Source organism: Choristoneura fumiferana, chromosome Z, assembly GCF_025370935.1.
Source record: "Choristoneura fumiferana chromosome Z, NRCan_CFum_1, whole genome shotgun sequence".
Classification (NCBI taxonomy): Eukaryota; Metazoa; Arthropoda; class Insecta; order Lepidoptera; family Tortricidae; genus Choristoneura; species Choristoneura fumiferana.
Window position 1 is genome coordinate 24,680,510 of NC_133472.1, and position 14,640 is coordinate 24,695,149.

At 36.3% G+C, this 14,640-nt stretch overlaps 1 protein-coding gene across 1 annotated transcript in view; it reads left to right on the forward strand.

The window, feature by feature from the left end:
• The window catches only part of Awh (LIM/homeobox protein arrowhead), a 70,452-nt gene extending 55,812 nt beyond the window's left edge, over positions 1-14,640 (forward strand). Inside the window, exons 3-6 of the mRNA XM_074093282.1 lie at positions 7,486-7,703; positions 7,942-8,184; positions 8,554-8,649; positions 9,097-14,640. Of these exons, the coding sequence (XP_073949383.1) occupies positions 7,486-7,703; positions 7,942-8,184; positions 8,554-8,649; positions 9,097-9,176 (637 nt within the window). The 3' untranslated portion in view covers positions 9,177-14,640. The remainder of the gene's footprint in view (positions 1-7,485; positions 7,704-7,941; positions 8,185-8,553; positions 8,650-9,096) is intronic.

Here is a 14,640-nt window from a genome sequence, read left to right on the forward strand (position 1 = left end):
CGCAATAGACCGCCAGCTTACACTGAGGTTTTCTTAGTAGGTCTCTTTAGACTTTCCCGCTGATTAAATGGGAAATAAGAAGAAAGTCTTAACACATTGAACATAGATTTAGAAAACTGTGAAGGCAATCCTGAAAAAATAAATAAAGGCCGGAAATTCGGGTCTACATCACACCCGACAACTATCACTTTAGGGCAGGCCTGCTTATGAAAGAGATAGATATTGATTCAACGGGATTGATCTCGGTCCCGTATTTCTTACAGTCCAACTTACCATAAGCGTTAATATGAATCAAAGTTTGATTACAAGGTCACATCATGTCAAACGTCACGAACAAAGTGTCCGTCGCACAAAGCGGGAGAACATTCGAGTATCAATTCGCATCCTTGACATTAAATATAAGTATTGATCGATGATGCCACCAATTCTCTGTGGAGTGCGCACCAAGTCACGCGCACGCGGCGGTGAACCAGCCAAGTTTGTTAAGAAAAGCCCGGTGTAAACTTGACATTGTATCGAATTTCTTTTAAGTTGTCCTCCATTCATCCTTTTATTACTCGTATAAATAGGATACACGTATTTAAATTACTTTTGATTGCCATAAAAACTTGATTAGCTGAATGCCTAGTCTTATGACTACGAGGATTAATGTGAATGTAAAAACTTGATGGTTTTGCACAAACAAATTAACCACTTATTTTGTTTAGTTCCTTGGTTCTTCCGTCTCTGTTATTTAAGTTGCCTCAAGTCATAAGCATGTAGCGACGTCTTAGCTATTATTGCGTCTCTCAGTTTATAACAAGTATAAGTAACAGGGTTTAATAATGGTAAACCTCAATATTTAGAAATAAATACCTCCAAGCTCCGTTCTATTAATACTATGTAAAGACAAACGAACTTAAAGGACCAAATGTAGTTTTTGTAATGCTGGAACGAAATGATGGTACTTATGTACTTACTGACTTCCTTGCACGCGATGCAAAAAAATAACTGGAGACATATTTAGGGAATGCAGACTGTTAGTTTATTTTAGCTCTACTGATCTAACCTTTTTTTATTATTTACTTACGATATTATATCAATTCATGTTTGAAAGATTTTAAGTTCCTTATGTATTTATTTACAACTACACACCGGCGATATAAAAAGCCATATTCTATGAATACCTACTATGGCCTTATAGTTTCTCATGCAGTGGGTCGTGGGCTCCAACTTAAGTTCGATCCAATTGGATTTGCTCTGATTTTAAGTTACGAGTAAGTGGAATATAACTGTGATATTTCGTTAGAAATTTATCGTAATGAAGATATATTTCGATAAAAAAAATTGCACAATCGGTGATTGATTGAGCGCAACGCCAACAAACTGTCTCACAGTTTGGCGAACATTTAATTTAAGGTACAATGTATTTGCATTTTTTATTTAAATAAATTTAAAAAAAAAAACAATCCGTCTGCTAAGTATCAGACCGATAAAACCTCAAAAAAAAAAACATGCTTACGACTTTTTGTGAAACAGTTCAATGTTGTACGTGAAGCTACTAACTTATACTGAGCCTACGTGGGAATTGCAGCCCAAACAGTATCATTCTGGTAGGAGGCCTGTACCCAGTAGTGCGACGTTTATGGTTAAAGATAAAAATGGTGATGTATCGGTGAATATCCATTGTCCGTTCATGGTTTTCGTCAATATTTAAAGTAGGCGGCGCGGCACGATGCTGATTTCGCTTTCCATTTAACATAATTAATAGTTTTAATTAGTCTGCAAGCTGCTTCCGAAATGGAAGGAATAAATACTTAAACGCAGCACAAAGCAGATTCCCTCTTGAATAAATATATATTATATACAATGCACATCATTATTCCGACGCCCTGGGCTTGCGCTTGGGACCTTAAATATAAAACTAAATTGATTTTCGAATCGATCTTTTGTGTTATGGTTATAAACAATTTAAAACCACCTAAATTATTTGCAAAGGATCCACTTTATTACATGCTGTACATTAAAAGAGACAATTAAAGTTTTTTTCCCCATTTGATTTCAAAATGTAATATTTTAAGTCGGCATAATAATCTCTGATTACATACGCTAAGGAATTTCAAAATCTCCTGGCGAGAATTATAGTAAGTATCTCGCAGGTGTCGTAAATCCTAAGTGCATGCTCAGGTTCCACCCTGTATAAAATAAATTCTTATATATAATATTTTTTGATTTTATACACTGCACTAATAACACAACGCGATTTGTCTGTAGCTTGCCCACAGTACACATTGTTTGTTACTTTTCGAGGAAGATACACACGTACCGTACCTACTCAACTTCTTGTTACCTCACACGTCAATTTTTTACGTTCCTGCAGACACAGCGTCATACAAATACGCACACATATGAAAATTTTACCATCGTCTGGGATGTAATTCAGTAAAGGGGAATACGTGTTTGAATCTACGCCCCTCGTATGTGTTTTCTGGATTACGTACTCGTACACCGGATATAAAACCATTGCAGTGCTTACTGCCAATGAAAATCAGAAGTTCATTCTTAGAAGTTAATCAGCTAGGCTTGCAGCCTACAAGACTGACTATCTACTTATTATTATCTTTGTAGATGCTAACGGATGCGGCTAAACAATGACTAACAGCCATAATACCTTCTGTCCCGGTCAAATATTATCCTGATGTGGTATGAACTGGCGCTTCGTCCTTAGACAACAATGGTATCTACGAGTATGCAGGGTTTAATTTTCCATGATTTAGTGTTTAGCGACTTATGTATTTATGTTCGAGTATGAGCTCGAAAAACTACAAGGAAAAGACCCTTGCTGCCGCGCCAGCGTGTCTATATTACATACATAGTTAAGTTTTTCGAAGTTCTTCTACCTAAATAGCTACCTATATCATGTAAGCTGTGTGTGAAACTTTAATTGGCGTTTGATCAAGGGTTTGTTAAATGTGATCTGTGTCACAATAACGACATTTGTATATTATGGAACACATAACGAGTGGTGTTACCGAACGTAAATCGACTGCCGCCTGCAGCAAGGCTCGTAATTGCTTTTGTTGATATATTATCTGTTCATTGTTTATTTAGCGCACCTTTTTGTCTGGTAGCCGCTACCACGAGTCAGTTGGTCCGCCTACAAGCACACCCTTTTGTTTTAAACAGGATGTTTGAATGTCGCTTGTTGAAAAGACGCAAGGGGCGCGAGAGCATTTGATGTTGCTTTTTTATTTAACACCGGTAATCTCTTTAATTAACGTATAAGCTTCTTATCAACCTAAACTTAAAACAGTATTGTATCTTATCTACTTCAATAATGATTTCAAGTTAATATCCGAAAGTCGCATATCAGTTTCCGCAGGCAATGGATTCCGCTCTCACGCAATGTCGTAGCGCCCACACTGCGCTAGTTGCAAATGCGCGCACCATGTCTTATGTAAATGGACCATGTCTTCAGCGGGTTTAATTAATCTCTAGTCGTATAAATAAACACGCGCCAAAGATCGATTTGCAGAATATTAAACAATGATACTTAGAATAATAATAACAATTTATCAGTAGGTAGGTAAATCATTAGTTCCATGAAAATATGATTATACTTGGTTTGGATAGGTCTTTAACTAAATTTAAACAAACTTCAGTTGCCAGATTACATTCAAGTATTTTAAACATTTTACTTATCTATCATTGTAATACAAACTAGACTAGTGTATTTCAATATAGAAATATAAAATGTTTAGATAATAGTTTAATGGGGGAATTTCAAATTTTAAGATACCAATTGACGATGTTTCGTTTACATTTAGTTAAATACCTACCCAAACCAAGTATAGATCAATTTAAAGCTAATTACCGCCAATCATATAAGCCTTAATAACTTTACGCAAAGTGTAAAGAAGTAATCGACCAAGGCGTTAGTAATAACATAATATTTATAATACAGACTATAGATACTATAATTATTTATAACTATTATAAATTATAACTTATACCTGCTGTCGAATAATAGTTATTAGTTTTAGCAGGTAGTTCTTGAATAAAAAGACGAAATGCGTGCTTACCTGTTAAGACGTCGTAGTTAAAACATAAAGAGAGCATCTAGTTTTGATTTTGTTTAAATTAAAAAAATATATATTTTTCTTGCTAAAAGCCTACATACATACCTATTACACATCCAGTTTACAAAACTATTACATTCACTTTATAACCTAATCTTGATATTTTTACTTTCCAGGATCGTTATTGAGTCTGTAAAAAAGAGTAAATAAATAATGATAATTAAGTAATAAGAAACTACCTATTAACGTAATTAAAGAAACGTAGCTAAGCAATCCGTCACGAATATTTATAAAACTTATATTATTAAAAGGGCATTGTATTTCCCTCGGACCATTCGTCAGCACGTCGCCTAGAGCAAAAGTCCGAGTGCCTCGAAATTGTTAAAACAAACGCTCGTATAATATGCCAATGAATCTCCGATTGAAGTTGTATCTAAAACAAATAACTTAAATCATGTCGTCGAGTGAATGGTCGGTTTGAATGGATATTAAAATGTGAGGCGGGCGCGGGGGGAGACGAGCGCACGCCACGGAAAGCAATCAGCGAGTGAGGATTAATGGCGGCGGCGCCCGCGGCGCCCGCGCCGGCCACGGCCGCCTGCCGCAACACGCACCCGATTTTGTCAATAGCCTTTGGGACGTCCGGATTTCGAACTGATGCAATAACAATGTTTGTCTTCTAACAACCAAGCTAGTTCAACTAGAGCTTATTAGGTACGCTAAATCTACATAGTAGATGATAAATGTACAACTGAGCATCGTAATTGTGAACGGAAATTCACAGACCACCTTCAAATATCATGAATAACCAACACTTCGTAAATTTATCGGTCATTGCAGAGGTACGCAACATCTTCATTACGGTGGAGTGTTAAAACTTGTTAATCTGTCACTTAGTTAATTATTATGCAAGGGCCACTGTTAATTGAACCAGACGGCGACAAAATGTTAATAAGCAGTGATAGCGGCGCGGCGGCGGCCGGCTCTCTTCCCCAGGATACGGCCCATTTTCAAATGCAAATATAGCGGCCTCCAACCAATGGTGCTGATAAGCGCAAAACTGATAAAAGCAAACCCAATAAATATTAGCCTAACACGCAAGTTTGCACCTCATACGTACCTATTAACGACTCTATTTCTGTTTCTAAATTATATCTTTGATTTATATTTAATTTAAAAAACAGGAAATGTATTATTTCAAATATCATTATGCTCAAGTCAACCTAAAAACATAATTTTCGTTGGGCTCACCGAATTACGTCCTTGCGTAATTATAATAAGGTGCGGATAGTTTACGCGTTAAAAGAGAAACAAGTGTTTGTTTCAAGACACCTACCTACTTAAAGCACATTCTATTAATGCGCGTTCGTATGCCAGTTTTTTTTTCATATGAGCACGCTGAGGTTCTATCAAACACGGGCCAATATAATACGTTTCGATGTAGGTACCATCAGCCAAATATGTGGTCTACCACCCTAAAGTTGATAATCGTTTGCATGTCATAAAACAAAAATGCCAATAGACGTGTTTGTCAACTTGAAAGTTCGACTTTAGGACTTTAGCGACAAATTCATTTCATAGGACCTTGTTTCAAAATTAATAGACCACTTATTTGGCTGATGGCTCACTAATAGTATAACCCATACTAACTAGGAAACGACACGTCCGTATGAAGCGTATACGTATACGTATACTAGGCAGGGGTCGGACTTATGCCAGTATAAGAATGGTTATATTAGGTATATCTACCACAACGCGTCCAAGCAAAAGTTTGACACAAAATGACGTCAGTCAGTTCAAGTTTCATAGTCTGATAGCAAGTGTACCTATCTAAAATAAAGTTTACAATTATTGAAACGACATGGTTTTTAAAATAAACTAAGAACAAATGAATAAACACGTTATGGTGTCAAATTGCTGTTATAATATATTAATAGTGAATGAATGCATTTGTTTATTTAGCTAATTCATTATGAAAGGTCCGCGAAATGCAAATCAGGTGAGTTGAGCAGGCGCGCTGTGGCGGCCCGCAATAAGATTATTTATCCAGATGGATTACATTACATTTGGCTTAATTTATAAAAATATACAATTAGTTTACTTGCTAGTTGTTAGGAAATGCGCAAGTAATTAGAAACAGTAGGTACCTACGTAAATGAATGCACGTTCACTCTATATTTACAGTGTCAGCGCTAAAGGTATTTACATTACAATACTCCCAACAACACTATGTCGCCGCGAATACAGGTACATATCCTACCTTTTTACTGATTACTGTGTAATTATTTCTATGAAAATGACATACCTATCGCAAACTACGGTAGGCATTTAACAGAAACCAGTATCCCCAAAGCACTTCGCCTGAGGGGCTACTACGAAATTCGAAAATCGAAGTTCGTATCGTACCGTCCCTCTCACTCTCGTATTAAATAATATAAGCGTCAGCGGGACAGCAAGATACGAAGTTTGAATTATGCACTTCGTAGTATAGGGCCTGACTCCAACCGACTGTGTCGGCTACGAAATCACACCCTAGCCTAAGACCAAAAATAAATAAACGCCTAAAAAAATATTTAACAAGTTTTTGTGCCACGTTGTTTAATAAAACTTCAGCTTTCTATCTATTACGGTTCCTGATATACAGCCTAGTGGCGGACGAACAGCTTAGCGGATTTAATAGGGTTCCATTGGTCACCCTTCGGATACGGAACCCTAAAAGCTGCTCAGACAAAAGTGGCAGTGGCATGGACTACTTTGCATGCGGTCTGGGAAATCAGGCAGTTCCTTATCAGATAGCATCTCAATTCTTTACTAAATTGAGGTGGCCATCTCTGTTCGCCAGTCGCGTTCACGAAGCCCTTTTTCATGTCCTTTTGTCATAGATCAAGAGTCTCAAAACGAGACGATGTAAATTGAAAATTGTATCTACTTACCATTACCATTATTTTGCATGTTTCTCTGCAACGACTCTGACTAATAATTTGCGGGGGATGAGATGAAATTGGAAGATAGAACTGAGCATAGTGATAGATGCATACTCGTTATGGAACCGAGTTTTGTTTTACTTCATTTGATTTTCTTAACGAACACAATATTGCTAGGTAATCTTTGTCTCATTCTGAGAGGAAGCAGTGGGACGTACCTATATAGGCTGGAATGATGATGATGATGAATCTTTGTACGCAATACATTTATTCATAGATATATGTATTTTCTTTTTCATTTATAGTTTTAGCAACGCGATTATTTTTGTATGCTTAGCGAAAGAAGAAGTGTAGCGAAAGTGTGTTTTTCAAAATGTGTAACTAGAAATTTAGCGCAAATGCACTCCGTAAACTTTCCGAAAACTATGTGTCTATGAGGCCTTTCACCTCTCAATTAAAGGGTACGTATGCCAATATTTACTTATTTGTGTAACTTTGCCTAGGAGTTTCGGTGCGAAGTGCTCGAAGTGTTGCCGAGGCATTTCTTCCTCCGACTGGGTGCGGAAGGCGCGCGAGCAAGTGTACCACCTGGCATGCTTCGCGTGCGACGCCTGCGGCCGCCAGCTGTCCACGGGCGAGCAGTTCGCACTGCATGAGGACCGTGTGCTCTGCAAACCGCACTACCTGGAAACGCTCGACGGTGGATCTATATCCTCTGACGGTAACTTCAATTTTATAATTCTCATAATATCATGGACATTCGGAAGGCATGGAACGTATTTCGTGTGAATATAAGTAAAATATAAATTAGCAAACAAATACAGAGCTCGCTCTTTTTTAACATGTTAAGATAGTATCAGATGGAACGATCAAAATAACTAATTTACTTAGATAATTATGTATGGTACGTAAGTAGGTTGCCTCATTTTTTTTTAAACTGATTTATTATTTCTATGTAGATGGCTGTGACTCAGAGGGCTACCACAAAAGCAAAGCTAAGCGAGTCCGAACGACGTTCACGGAGGAACAGCTACAGGTGCTCCAGGCGAACTTCCAGCTGGACTCAAACCCCGATGGCCAAGACCTGGAGCGCATCGCGCAAGTCACGGGGCTCAGCAAGCGGGTCACGCAAGTCTGGTTTCAGAATAGCCGCGCAAGACAAAAGAAACATCAACACACTGGAAAAGGGAAACAAAGCCAGCGTTAGTATTTGAAGTTGATGTCAAGTGGTGTGTCCAATAATGTTCCGCAATGATGTTTCTTGCTTATTAATAATTTCTCGGGTATTATTGAAACTTACATTTACTGTCCCCTAAAATATGCAGCAACAATAGCAATATCGTCACGTCAGCAACGAAAATACATATTATTGACGGCACATCATTGGGTATCCTCTCAATAATAAAGCTTAGCGTAAGCATTTTAAGCAGTATAAAATTTTGTGGCAAAACTCGTGCTGTGCGAATTAACGCAATTGCGAATTCGGTATTTAAATTGCAATGTCGTGTGAATACTATGTATGTCAGTGTAGATCAAGTTTCAATGTTCAGGTATTAATATGTTGTTCGCAGTGATGTCGCGGGAGTCAGACCCGGTGGGGTTTGGCCGGCCCATCAACCTCCACCTCACCTACTCGTTCCAGAACAAGCCGCCTTTTGTCCCGATAGGTAAAGCTATTGTCTTACTTTATTCACTTAGGTAGGTACTGTTTAAAACTTGAGTAGGTACTAGCTATTTGAAAGGCCTCGCAGTAAGTAAGATGTTGATCTTCCTTGTCAGGCAATGCGATACCAACCTACGAATAAATATATTACTCGTCTGGTTTTGGCCTCAGGTGACCCCAGGGCTGGCACTTACCTCTCGCAAAGATTAGGAATAACAGTTCAGAGAGGTAATGCTGCCAGTGTCTTGGGGTCAATGCCTGGGGCAGAAAATTTGGATGACGTTTTTATTTTGTAACATAGTTTAGTTTATACATAGTTTTAGTCTTGGATGTTAGATAGTATTTATTGCTTTTCGTAGATGCCACCATTACATTTTCAAAGAAAATGTTTTACAAACATGCTTCCAAGTCATATCGTATTCGTTTCTTAAACAGAAAAATTGTGTTTCAGACGGTACTTCGTTCACGGATTCCTCAATGGATGAGCTTTCAGAAGACTCGTCGATCCATTGCATGCAGAGCGAAGTTTAATCATATCACGGGAAGCCTTTAACTTTACACAATTTGTGAAATTCCTATTAATTGGGAGTTTTTCGAGCTTGTTTCAATCCTGAACACACCCCATTTATGACGCCGAAAGGAGTCAAGTATTAGGTTGATGACATATAAATCAAATAGTTTTTAATGTAAATTTTTAACTCTAGTAAATGTACGGTCAAGGACTTTAATTCATGAGCCAACATGGAACCATTTCACAGTAAACGTCACAGTGATAACGCATTAATTAACAAGAAAAATCGTAATGACTTTTCCTTTGAAAAGGTTCCATGATGGCTAATGAATTAAAGTCCTTGACCTTATAGTCAGTTACATATTAACTGGCCATTCATAAATCTTATCGCAATGTAACACGGTGCCAGAACGGTCAGTTAAGAGTGTAGGCGCCTGTATTTATAGTTAATTAAGCCCCAGTTAAACGACTATTTCTAAATTAATATTGTAAAAAGTTATACTTTACCTATTTATTTATTTATTTCTAGTAACTGTGATACTTACGTTCGCTGTCGAATCCTCTTTTGTTTACCTTTTGACTTAATAGTAGCTGTAAGTACGTAGTATTTATTTTAACATTCAAATTTCAATTAAATAAATTATCGTATGAAATAGTTATGTTATATAGAAATAGGGTTGTTAGTACTTTTACACTTCTATAAATCTAAGTATGGATTTTCCTTAAGTAGTGCCAAAATAAAACTCATAAATTTATAATTTCTGTCTTATATTTGTATATACTCGTAATAGCAGCTAGTGTTTATTTAAAAGAGGTTATATTATATGATTAATACTACCTAGTTTATTTGCCATTCGGTGATACGGCGAAAGAAAACACACGGCTGTGTGTCAGGGTAAAATCAAAGAAAAAGCTGATCAAATCTGCAGTGGGTAGGTACTGGGTACGTGTCTTAAAATTAATCCGGAATATTTCTATAAATGATTTGGTTAGTTTGACCGAATGCCCCTGTACATACTTTCCAGGGTTTTTAATTGTATAGCTAATACTTCCTTATTCATATTCCATATCCAAACTTTTTTCCTTCCTCGTCCATATTCGAAGTGTACAGCATCAGTGGCGATTATCCTGTAAAAATTAATAAATTCTCAATTAAGTTTTATTTTGTACTTAACTGACTCATTCATCAAAACCTGCAGGGTATACTTAGGGGCCTTGCAATTTTAAATTGGTAGGCGGATATAGTTGTGTTAGATATTTTTAGTGCTTTCTACGTTTTGCCAACGGCAAAGTAACTTTGTTTTTCATACTTATAGAAAATCTACGCAATATTTATACTTGTATTGTAAAGCTTCACTTGGCAAATATTACATTTCTTTGGTAACGTATAGTACCCTATAGATTTCAATACACACAACTTTTGTATGAAAAAGTCGGTTAAATACACTTTAAAAGAGGTTGATTGTGTGCATTTTTAAACTTGTCATAGCCCTAAAGAATGTCAAACAGTCCTGAGAAAATAGTGAAAAATGTGAGTCTGTGACGGATGCGGATGCTTAGTATTAAGGTACAGTTGGACGCCGATTGCGGACGGAAACCCTAAGTCGCTTTGTAATAATATATAAAAATGTTATTTTTTTTGTGCACAAAAATGTAGATACTTATTAACTTAACAGAGTTAGCCTTTAACTCCGATTCAACTGCTAATCTATGGTTAAGTAAGTGGCAAAGAACCTAAGATATGGATCTATCAACCTTAATCAAAGTTTATTGTTGAGTTATTTAATCCTGGACTGCGCAAGCGGCTCTAACTGGCACTAACAATGAAGATAGAGTTATTTAAATATATCATGTGAAATATAAAGCAAAATGACCTAGTTTTTTTTTCTTTTCCTACTCGTATTTGGAAGATGCGTGCAACAAAGATCATAATGAACATGTGACGTTTGCATGAAGAGGCACTTTATTTTATTCATGTTGTGAAATTATTATTTCTTCCAACTATGCTTTAATTTCATCATAACCGCACTAAATACCAAGCACAAAGCGGGACTTTTCTGCTCTAGAGCAGAAAAATTTATGAAAATCCTTTATTGCATTGTTTTAGATTTTTTTTTAATGACACCACCAAAGAGTATTTTTGCTATTGAATAAGCCTGCATAGTGTAAAAAAATCTAGTGTTAGGTTGGTCAACCTGACGGTCTTATGAAATTTGACAGATTGCGTACAAAAAATTGTTGCTACCAATCCTATCAAAAATAGTAAGTAGCCGTATTTAAAAAATAAAACTTTGTTTGTTTAGTTGGCCAACCTGGCGCCCATCCGAAATTTGACAGATCGCGGGTAAAAATATCTGCTACTGGCTGCTAACTCTGCCAAAAAAAGTAAAAAAAAAAAACAAATAGACGGGAACCTTGCGAATTTTCCGTGGACATTTTGGTTGACACTATTTACTGGCACGCATAATACTGACATGGAAATACCGACCCGTTATTTCGTGTACACGCCCATAAAAACTGGTGTCAAACTGACAAGAGTTTCTATGGGCGTATCACAAAATATCATGTCGGTATTTCCATGTCGGTATTGTACGTCCGGTAAATAGTGTCACCCGACATTTTTTGAGAGTGCAAATGTAAACTTACAAAAATGGAATCATCGAGTGCTAATGACATTTCTTTCCTATTAATTGTTTAGCATCAGTTTTTTTTCGTCTACTATTCCTGTAATAGTTGAAAGAAAAGCAGATTATGCGGCTCGCATTAAGTAATTTATATTGCCCTCGTGATTTTTAAAGCCCTCGCTGAGGCTCGGGTTCCAAATCGGCACTCGGTGCAATAATAAATAACTTTATGCTTGGTGCAACAATCTTCTATTTTATAAGAGCTAAATCTCCAAATATACTACTCAGCGGCACAAAATTTGGCCCACCCTTCATACAAAATTACCGATTCTGCAAACATTTGAGGGCTAGATTTTTTGCCGCTCAGTATATAAAGTAAAATCCACATTCAAAAAATACAAACAGCTATATTCACAGTAATCTATAAAAATATAAGATTTGCAAGATAACCGCGCTAAGTAGTTTCGTTTTTTACGTTCATTAAGCTCTTTGTCGCACTATAGCATTTAAGGAAAGGAGTGACTACTACACATACGAAACAATAATGTACCATTTGGTGTGATTAGGGTTATAATTCGATACATACCTATGTCTTCTGCCTCTTCTTATACGAAACCACAACAAATAAAAGAAATTAAAATGATTATATTTATTTATTTCTATATTAATTTTGTTCAAGTAATCATGCCATGTAGAGGTTCTATGTCCAATAATCGCTTACAAATTACTGCAATAATTATGTAACATACATATCTATCTACGGGCTAGTACTTAAACAGTAAGCCTACATTTCTAGTTCTAGATTGTCAATTACTATATTGTTGTATAATATTATTATACTGTAAGTATGTGTCCATCGAATACCTTGTCTCAGGTATTATACAGTCTTGTTTATTTATCATTTTTACTCTGTAAATACTTAATAATAGCTGTTTATCAAAAAATGAATATATACAACTGATGTTTTTTTTTGCATTAAGATCCGCGGTTCGACGTCTTGTCACTGTAAAATTAATATTTACGACGTGCCCCAAGGATACTAGGTACTGGGTACTTTAAGTTTAAACTGTACAAATTTATTGAATATATGTAATTATGTTGAGTAAAATTCTATCCTGCTTTTTTATGCTCTACGTCACCTGCCTAAATTGTACCCATCTAAGTACAAGTAAGGTGTGTACCCTGAAGTGATAGAGAACGCAAAGACTTAGAATAAGAATAAGGCAAGTGGGCGCAAGACTTGCGACAGTGTAAAATGAAAAACCTGGCAACATAGTCAAGGCCGCTATAAAGCTCGATTATTATTAATTTCATCACTTAACAGGTACCAATTTAAGTATACCTAATAGTGATATTGAAGTTTTGAGAATCCTTGTGTCCTAATCTTGGAAGAAAGGTAAAACTGAAATATAACTTTTTCAACTCCTATACAGTAATCTGTGATTTACTTAATCACGAACAGTAATATAGGTAACTATATAACAGCATACATAACAAGATTCTGGAAAAGTCTATATTGTCTATTCCCCATAACAGCACTGTATCGTTATGTTGCTAAAACGATACTGCAATCACTTTTTTCTTAATTCGTACATTCGTTATTCGTAGGAAATTCCCAACTCGTGCCGGCTCAAAACACTCGCTTCGCTCGTGTTTCAAGTTCTCCGCCACTCATTGTGAATTGCCTACTTTCCGCACTTGTATCATAAAATACTATTAACAACATCGAATATTGACGGTAAATGACAGAATTTGTTTTATTAAAGGAATTAATCTTTCACTATCGATGTTGCTCTTCCCGTTCGCTATAAATACTATAACTAGAGATCGATATAAATAGCGTTAGTAAACGACTAAGGGATCAATTCTTACCCTATATCATTAAATCTTGACATTTCAGCTTTCTTTTTTTCTTACTAGAAATAAGTATTGCAATGAAAAAGTTTGTGAAGATATTCGGATTTTTAGATGCTTCTTACCCATGCAATAATGTTTGAAAAATTTTGATGGATTTGATAAAGAGATACCTACTTAGTTTAAGTCCTGGGAAAAGACTTAAGATAGTTTTTATCCTCAAAATTGGCATAGTACCTTAATTCTTTGCATACAAAGTCGCGGGCTATAGCTAATATTTCATACAGACTTGTATTTACAAAAGCAGATAAATAGAATCTCATTATATAAACCCACTTGATTTCGTGAGTTTCAAACACATAATTATTATTTTGTCTTTCGCTTAAAAACACTTGTTATCTCACCAGGAACCCACTAGATCTAGATTCTACCCCCACTCACCCTAAAGCCCGCCTTCCACTAAAAAGGCTAACGGAACCGAAGGTGCCGGTCTAAACGGACCGGAGTAATTAGCCAATGACTTCCGTTACGTCTATGGAGGGCGCCACTGTGCTTGGAGTTCGCTCCGCTTGCAGTGGAAAATGGATATAATAGTTATACTGTAAGGATTACATGTAAATCTATTTTTTCATCAGTAATTTATGTTTAATCTTAGCGCTTAATGTTTATTCGTACACCCTGAAATCTGTTTTAAATATAACATTTATTAGTACTCGTTCTAGGTATTATCTTGTTTCTTACAACAACAAAAGTTTTATTTATAACGCACACACATACACAAACATCACGTCTGTATTCTCAAATGGAGTAGGCAGAGAACACGAATCGTTACCGCTTCGGAGCCACTTTTAGCAATTTTAGGTTTTAAGTTTGACAAAAACGGTATAATTGTGACAGCTTGCTAGCCAGTCGCCTACGGTCTTCGATCAACAATTAATTCTTGTTGATCGAAGCCTACGGTATACCTTAACCTATATCATCAGTCGCCTCTTACGGCATCCACGGA